The sequence below is a fragment of the Lipotes vexillifer genome, unplaced genomic scaffold (assembly GCF_000442215.2).
Source record: "Lipotes vexillifer unplaced genomic scaffold, Lipotes_vexillifer_v1.1 scaffold2036, whole genome shotgun sequence".
Classification (NCBI taxonomy): Eukaryota; Metazoa; Chordata; class Mammalia; order Artiodactyla; family Lipotidae; genus Lipotes; species Lipotes vexillifer.
This window is the reverse complement of record NW_006787290.1, coordinates 338,741-347,638: the sequence shown is the minus strand read 5'-3', so window position 1 is coordinate 347,638 and position 8,898 is coordinate 338,741. Positions and strand designations below refer to the sequence as shown.

The 8,898-nt window shown below is 52.2% G+C and overlaps 1 protein-coding gene across 4 annotated transcripts in view; it reads left to right on the top strand.

Moving 5' to 3' along the window:
- Positions 1–8,898, top strand: part of LOC103074894 (sodium/potassium-transporting ATPase subunit alpha-2) — a 30,771-nt gene that overhangs the window by 20,436 nt on the left and 1,437 nt on the right. For all 4 annotated transcript variants that reach the window (XM_007459937.1, XM_007459938.1, XM_007459939.1 and 1 more), the window contains 7 exons: positions 3,451–3,587; positions 4,030–4,180; positions 4,269–4,437; positions 4,673–4,827; positions 5,449–5,572; positions 5,783–5,928; positions 6,134–6,264. In XM_007459937.1, the coding sequence (XP_007459999.1) occupies positions 3,451–3,587; positions 4,030–4,180; positions 4,269–4,437; positions 4,673–4,827; positions 5,449–5,572; positions 5,783–5,928; positions 6,134–6,264 (1,013 nt within the window). The remainder of the gene's footprint in view (positions 1–3,450; positions 3,588–4,029; positions 4,181–4,268; positions 4,438–4,672; positions 4,828–5,448; positions 5,573–5,782; positions 5,929–6,133; positions 6,265–8,898) is intronic.

Below are 8,898 nucleotides of genomic sequence, written 5' to 3'. Positions count from 1 at the left end.
GCCTCCTTCCTGCTGACTGAGAGGAGAAGCTGTCCGTCTGCAAGGAAAGGCCGGTCCCTGCCTTGGACCTCTCACCCTTGTCGTTTTTGCTCAGAGCGACCAGTCTCCCACACCCATCCTCCCTCTCTGGGGCATGGCTCCTTCCATTCTGGTTTCAAGCCGATCAGTCACCCTTATCTTGGAGATCTTGTTGTCCTCCCCTTCCCAGCTAGCGCCCACTCTCTCTAGCCGTTTAGGATGAGATTAGTAGGCTCTTGCCTGCGGCCACTCACCTCCACCCCATAACCCGGTAGACTAGCTCCTGTCCTCATTCCACCAAGCATACCTCTCCCACGTTCCCTTCTCCAGCTGCAATTGCTTCTCAATGACCACTCCCTTCTCTGTACGACATTTGTGCTTCCTTCAACAAATATTTATTGTTTACTGAGCACTGTTCAAAGTGCTGGATTTCAACAAACAAAAATCCCTTCCATCTTGGTTACTTTCCTGTATCCAAGATACAGCTCTTTGCCACTCTTAACCTGTCCATTTACCAATTCTGATGCCATCGCTTGTTCCTCCTTTTGCAACTTCTCACCTACTTCCAAATCAGTTCAACTCAACCTGTCTACTGAGGGCCAGGGACTGCACCAGGCACTGGGGATACAAAAGACAAATAAGATACAGTGCCTGGCCTCCGGAGCTCATGATCCCTCAGGGGAAACAAATGCCTTTAAATTAATCACAGAACAATTTTAACAGATAGGGTCTTTGAGCACCCGCTAAGGGTCAGATATTCTAATAATAAAAAGAGCCTATTGTTTTGTGAGGCTTTATATGCAACAGGCACTATTCTAAGCACCAAACCTGTATGATCTCATTTGATTTTCACAACAACCCTACAAGTAGGCACTAGTTTTTTCCCTTATTTACAGAGACGAAAACTGAGACGCAAAGTGACATGCCCAAGGCCACAGAGCTAGTAAGTGGTAGAGCCAGGATTTGAACTGAGGTATCTGTTATTTTTTAACCATCACACTAGAGGTTAGTGTGATGCACACATGTGTGATTTCTGAACCCTGTGATGCACATATATCTGATGCACATATATGCACACATATGTGATTTCTGAACCCTGCAACCACTCTGTCTCTAAGGTAGGCATAATTATCCCCATTTAAAAATAAAACAGGCTGAGACTCAGAGTGGGTAAGTAGCGTTCCCAAAATAAAACTGCTAGTAAGAGGGAGACTGGCTATAGGAAGCCTGGCCAGCTCATCCGGAAAGCCCGTGCTCCCCTTCTCGCCAGGCAGCCTGTTATCATGATCAGAACAGTCACCGAGGCCTGGGGAAAGCATGTCCAGGGAACTCAGAGCAGCAGGGATCTGTTAAGTCCACCTCGGAGAACTGGACAATGTTTTACAGAGGGCATGATATTTGATCTGGGCCCCGAAGGGTGAAGAGCATTTTGTAAGGCGGGGCGGGAGCGGAAGGCGTGTCAAGAGCAGGGAACAGTGTGTACCCAGCCGTGGCTGGACTGCACGGGACATGTGCGCGTGGCAGTGGGAGGTGGCCGAGGAGCAACGGAGATGGAGACTGCAATCAGGGCCAGGGCCAGTTGGAAGGATTTTGCTTAAACGCCAGACTTGGGCTTTATCCTGAGAGCCACAGAGAGCCGCAGGTGTCACAGGGCAGAGCTAGCCCTTAGGAGGCTCCCTGGATGGAGGAAGCGCTGGATTTGGAGAAGAACCGGGGCTGGGGAGACAGCATAAGAGGCTATTGCAATACCAAGATGATGGCAAGATGATGACCCAAATGAGGGCAGCGACAAAAAGAGTGGAGTAGTTACTTTTGAGAGACGTTTTGAGAACTTGGTGACCAAACTCAAATGGGGAGGCGAGAAGACCCAGGAGATAAAGGGACTGAATGAATCGAATGGATGGTATCTCAGGTGGGGAGCAGAGGAGAAGGCTCCGTGGGGGTGGGGAGTGGAGATAAGGAGTTCCCTTCGCCCTGAGATCGGAAGGTCTGTAAGATGCCCAGGGGGGGATGTTTCAGGGAAAGTAGGAATATGGCTGAGAGAAAGCCCTCAAGAAAGCGGGCCAGGACAGGAGAGTTCAGTCTCGTTCCCATGTGAGTACAGGTTAAAGACACGCTAGTATGCTTGATTCTGTTGCTCAGGAAAAGAGCAGGGGTGAAGAAAGGGGAGGGGAAGGAAACCCTGGGCCACACCAACAGGAAGGGCAAGTGGAGGAGGACCCAGCGATGAGGGGGAAGGTGATGACAGCCTTAGCGCGTGTCCACCTAAGGCCACTAACTCCTCAAGATGACCCTGAAGGAAAGACTCATCATCTCCATTCTGCTGAGACTCAGTGAAGGCACCTGGGGAAGGTCAGTGTTTCACCTTAGGTCTGCTAGGCGACACCTAATGCTGCTTCCTCACTCAGGTGGGAAAGACCACCTGAAGAGAGATGGAGGGGAACTGGGAATGGAGGAGTCCATGCGGGCCAAGGGAGGACAGGGCTTCAAGGAGGGGGTGGTAGACAGTGCCAAACCCCTCAGAGGGTTGAGCAGGATGAGGACTGTAAAGATGCTTTTGTCTTTCAGCTGGGAGGCCCATGTGGCTTTTGGGGGTGGAAGAGAAAGCAGCGGGGCGTGAAGAGGCTTCCTTCTCAGAATGTGTGGGATTTGCCCCACAAACCCCCACATGCAAATGGTCTCCTAAGCCAGCTCTGACCTCCCGATGCTTGCAACATCCTCTTTACCAGCCTCTCAGATGCTAACCACCTTCCCCATCCAGCCCCATCCATTCTGCAACAGCAACAATGAATATCACGGTTCAGTCAGGAACCACCTTCTTCCCACATTGCGAAGGGATGTCAGAGGCAGAGGACAGGTGGTGGAAGGCGGCAGGGAGGGATGGGAGGGAATGCCTCCCTCCTGTCCCTGCCCTGTCTGATTAGGATGTCAGCAGACATCACACTGGGCACTAGGAAAACCATGTCCGTTCTGGTTCCCTGGGACCGGGAGCAAATCATGGGCCCCTTGCTAAGCCTTTGTTTCCTCATTGGTAAAATGAAGGAGCTGTTAGGGGTCCTTCCAGCTGTGACAACCTTATATCTCATGAAATTCAAACTCCTAAACAATCCTTGAGGCTGCTCTTCCAAGGGACCCTCATTAACTTGTTACTCTGTCAGAGAGGCTTTCCTCCAGTTAGGCAAACTATCTCTGATCTCCTGAACACAGCTTGTTGTTTCTTCCCCTCACACTCTCTCTCTCTCTCTCTCTCTCTCCACACACACACACACACACACACACACACACACACACAGAGTTCCATTATTTTGGCTGGGATCTTCCAGTCCCACCATCTAGTGGTCTAGCTCTTCCGACTTTGGGAAAGGAATAAAAGGAGAAAAAAAAACAAAACCTTAATGCTGCTTTCCTTTTCTCTTTTCTCCTTCCTGCCAGGTGATCATGGTGACCGGGGACCACCCTATCACAGCCAAGGCCATTGCCAAAGGTGTGGGTATCATATCAGAGGGCAACGAGACGGTGGAGGACATTGCAGCCCGGCTCAACATTCCTGTCAGCCAGGTCAACCCCAGGTGAGGCTCCATAGGACCCCTCCCCCATCAACTCAGCCTCTCCCACCGGATGATTGAGCAGCCCCTGAGGGTATCTTGTCCTAACTGCCGGTTCCCTGGTCCCAAGCCTGTGGCAAGACTGTGCCACTGATTAGCTGTGTAACCTTGGACCTGTCACTTTACCTTCCCGAGCCTCCATTTTCTCAACTTCAAAATTAGGGTAGTAGCCACGCTGCTGGTTTCTATAGGAGTGAGATACGTATAAAGGAACTAGCGCCTGGCCCAGCACACTGTACTGACGACTGTGATGCTGCCGCGTGGTGAGGACTGAGCACCTGACCTGACCAAGACAAGTCACTGAGTGTCAGGGAGAGGAAGACTGAAGCTGTTGGGGAAGACCCGGCAGTGGCGAGGAGGGGTGGTGGGGTACCAGGGAATCAACCGGCTCTGCCTCTGCCTCCAGAGAGGCCAAGGCGTGTGTGGTGCACGGCTCTGACCTGAAGGACATGACGTCAGAGCAGCTGGACGAGATCCTCAAGAACCACACGGAGATTGTCTTTGCCCGGACGTCTCCTCAGCAGAAGCTCATCATCGTGGAGGGCTGTCAGAGGCAGGTGAGCAAGGGGGTAAGGGTCAAGGCCAGGGCCAGGGCCAGGCACGTGCAGGGGCTGCACCCCCAGCCTGGCTGTACCTTCTCTCCAGGGAGCCATTGTGGCGGTGACAGGGGACGGGGTGAACGACTCCCCCGCGCTGAAGAAGGCGGACATCGGCATTGCCATGGGCATCGCTGGCTCTGATGTGTCTAAGCAGGCAGCCGACATGATCCTGCTGGATGACAACTTTGCCTCCATCGTCACGGGTGTGGAGGAGGGTGAGGGGCTACACAGGCTGGGATGCCATCCAGGATGTCTGAGCTGGCACATCTGCTTCACTGCCTTTTACCCCAGTTACAGACTCAACTCAGGATCTCAGGCATCCACCGCCTGCTTTAGCTTCCCTCTGACACAAAATCTCCCTTTGTTGGGTAGACAAGCGGCCATGCTTCAGGGGCTAGGGGTGGGGAGGGTCCCTCTGATCTCCCTGATGCCTTCAGAACCTCCCCACAGGCCGCCTGATCTTTGACAACCTGAAGAAATCCATCGCCTACACCCTGACCAGCAACATCCCCGAGATCACCCCCTTCCTGCTGTTCATCATTGCCAACATCCCCCTGCCTCTGGGCACTGTGACCATCCTCTGCATTGACTTGGGCACTGACATGGTGAGGCCATGGGTTGGAGGAGGGGACAGGCAAGGCAGTCATGGGGGTGCAGTGGGTAGGGGTGGGCCCTACCCCCTGGAAGGAAAGGTGCATCAGGGACAGCTGAGGAGGCTGTGAGGGTTGCAGAGAAGATGGGCACAAAGCCTGGAAGATGATAGGGTCTCGGGTCTCTTTTTTTTTTGACTGCGTTGGGTCTTCGTGGCTGTGCACAGGCTTTCTCTAGTTGCGGCGAGTAGGGGCTACTCTTCATTGCAGTGCACGGACTTCTCATTGCAGTGGCTTCTCTTGTTGCGGAGCACAGGCTCTAAGCACACGGGCTTCAGTAGTTGTGGCACGTGGGCTCAGTAGTTGTGGCTTGTGGGCTCCAGAGCACAGGCTCAGTAATTGTGGCGCACGGGCTTAGTTGCTCCACGGCATGTGGGATCTTCCCGGACCAAGGATCGAACCGGGGTCCCTTGCATTGGCAGGTGGATTCTTAACCACTGTGCCACCAGGGAAGTCCAGGGTCTTGGGTCTTTATAAGTGTTTGAATTATGTCAAAGGTTCTTCACTGTTGATCACCCTCTGCTCCCACCCTCTCCTTTCAAATGCCGTCCTCTCCCCAACTGCCCCCTTGCACAGGTCCCTGCCATCTCCTTGGCTTATGAGGCAGCTGAGAGTGACATCATGAAGCGGCAGCCAAGAAACCCGCAGACAGACAAGCTGGTGAACGAGAGGCTGATCAGCATGGCCTATGGACAGATCGGTGCGGCCGGGCCCGGGGCTCAGGAGGGAACCCCAAGAAGATGCTTCTCCCAGCCTTTGGAGGGATGATCCCCCTGCAAAATTCCAGGACAGGGGCCAACTCCCCGAGGGTCAGGGATGTCCGTCCTTCTCTGGCCCATAGGGGCTGGTCCCATCCTGTTACCTTCTATGACCCAGGCCCTGCCCTTTGTCCTTTGCCCACCACCCACAGGGATGATCCAGGCGCTGGGTGGCTTCTTCACCTACTTCGTGATCCTGGCAGAGAATGGTTTCCTGCCTTCACGGCTGCTGGGAATCCGCCTCGACTGGGACGACCGGTCCATGAACGACCTGGAGGACAGCTACGGACAGGAGTGGGTAAGTGGCGCTGTGTAAGTGCAGATGCACACATATGAGAGGGTAGGGCTGAACGTCTGGCAGGAGTGGTCAGTTGTGGCCAGTGGGATTTGGGGCTAAGGGTGGAGTAGGTGCCCAGGGTTTAACATCTGCCCTGGACCACGCTGTACCCTGTTCCTACCCTTTCCTCTCACACCCTCACCTCTCTCTGCCCACCCTCCCCCAGACCTATGAGCAACGCAAGGTGGTGGAGTTCACTTGCCACACGGCCTTCTTTGCCAGCATCGTGGTCGTGCAGTGGGCTGACCTCATCATCTGCAAGACCCGCCGCAACTCAGTCTTCCAGCAGGGCATGAAGTGAGCACCGCCCACCGGCCCTGCCCACCAGGCAGAACGCATTCAGGGTGCACTCACCCACCTACATCGGCTGGGGTCTCCGACTGTAGTTGCCCGGCTGTAAATCTGTAGCCTTTTTGGGAATAGATGAGCGAAGAGGAAGGAGGGCTATGACTCTTTCTGATGAGTTTTAATTTGCTCCCCAAATCTCCTTCATTATGGTCTCCTTCCATCGTCCTTCCTTTTCATCTTGTCCCCATACCTCTCCCCTCCCTCCCTTCTTCCTTCCTCCCTTCCTTCCTCTATCTTATACTCTATACTCACCCCCACCCCTTGGCCCAGCCCTAAATACAGGGTCCCCTGTGCTCCCCTCCACTCGGCAGGTAGCTCTAGTTTACAGCACTTGCCTTGTGGTGGTAATGTTGTCCTTGTGGGAGCTGTGAGCTGCTCAGGGTCAAGTTCTTACAGTGTGAGTTACATCTGCCAGTCACTGTGCTAAGTGATTCACAGACATCGTCAAACCTCACAGTAGCTCTGTGAGGGAGGTATTATTTTCATTCTATGGATAAGAGACCCCCGCAAAATGTTAATGGTGTGCCTGGGGTCACCCAGCTGGAAATAGCTCAGCCAGCTCTCTTTCTGAAGCCCAAGCTCGTGACTACTACCCTGGGTGGCTCACCTGTCACAGCCTGGCACCTGGGGGGTACCAGTGATTCCTCTTCAGCTCAGCCTGGATGGTGGTCGGTGTCGAAGGTATCACTCCCATTCTCTTTCTTTTCTTCTACTGCAAACAATGGGCACAATTCCCCACGTGAGTTTTGTCACAATTTCTTAGTTTGAGAAAATATATATATATATATATATACCAAAACTCCAGGGAAATTAATAGCGTTTGAGATCCTAGGGAGAGGAAAGGGGAAAGTCTGTTAGATGAAGGAAGGAGATTCCAATGAGCTAAAAACACTAACGGGGACAAGGCAGTGAGCAGAGAACAAGGAGCAGAGGGTCCAAGACACTGGGTGACCGACTGTGCAGGGCATGGGTGACACGGCAAGCAGGGGACATGACCAGACCGGCTAAATCCTGCCCATCTGAGAGGCAAGTGGAAAAGAAACTAAAAAAAAGTCAGACTGGGACAGGGAAGAAATATTAATAACAACAAGTAACCTGGCCCGAGGCAGCCTTAGCACCTTATGCCCCATCCTGGGGTGTCTGGACCCTCAGGGGTCCTCAGAGATGCTCTGTGCATTATTCAAACAGCTTTATGGAAATTAAGCACTTCCTCTAAGAAGATTCCCAAGCTTACCAAAGTGTCATTGTCAGGCAGAAGACTAAGTATGAACTATAGCGATCACATGCTAATACACAATTCTCTTTGGAAGCCGTGTGTATTGCTAATTAATTTTCTAATTGGGGAAATATATTCATTACTTTTTTTTTGGCCTCGCTGTGGAGCATGCGGGATCTCAGTTCCCCAACCAGGGATCGAACCTGTGCCCGCTGCAGAGGAAGCACAGGGCCCCAACCACTGGACTGCCAGGGAATTCCCTATATTCATTACTTATTAACAAATGCAGCTGGAGAGAAAAAAATCAATTAAAATGTGCCCCTTTTAGAAGAAAAATAAGAGGGATCCTTAATGAGTGAAAAGTTTGGGAACCACTGGCCTAAGCCATGAAGAGGTGCAGTGCATGAGATTATAAAATACAGCTAAGAACGTTCCACGTTCAAGAGCTCTCCACGCATTATCTCCCATAATCTTCCCAGCAGTCGTAGGATATAAAGGTACTATCTCCTCCACAGAAGGAGCATGAGACTCAGAGAAGTTAAGCAACATTGCTTACAACCAGAAGCTAGTAAGTGTCCCGGCTGGGACTAAACTCCTCCTGTCCGACTCCAGACACTGTCCTCAGAGCCTTATTCTCTCCTGCTCTTCAGTTCTGATGTGGTGAATATATATTCAGCACTTTTTATCCAGTGAGCTTTCCCTTTCTGAGTACTTTACGAACATTGCCTTCTCTTTTTTTGTTGTTTTTCTGCGGTACGCGGGCATCTCACTGTTGTGGCCTCTCCCGTTGCGGAGCACAGGCTCCGAACGCACAGGCTCAGAGGCCATGGCTCGCGGGCCCAGCCGCTCCGCGGCATGTGGGATCTTCCCAGACCGGGGCACGAACCCGCGTCCCCTGCATCAGCAGGCGGACTCTCAACCACTGCGCCACCAGGGAAGCCGCATTCCCTTCTTTATTGAATATCTATGACCAACAACTACCTGGGGCTGTAGGAGACACTGAGAGGGTAGAAGACATAATTGGGGCCTGAAGTGAAGGAACAAGCATCTTGCTGGGGAGATGACACTTTCATAGGCCACGTGCCTGGAGCAGTAACAAGATCATAAGCTGCGTGAGGGCAGCTTCCCGTGTCTCCAGAAGGAAGCTTGCATTGACCACAGCATCTCCAGCACAGAGCGTATCACCCAACACATAGGAAACATGTATTTGATGAATGAAAGTAGGTGTTATAGACGATAATCGGAGGTAAAATCAGTAAGCAGAAAAATTAAAGACAATCTTTCTATGGTTACATTTAGCATGAGAAGCAGCATTTGAAGAAGGCATGGGAAGACGTCATTTATAGCCTTTCCCCAGCGTTTCTTCC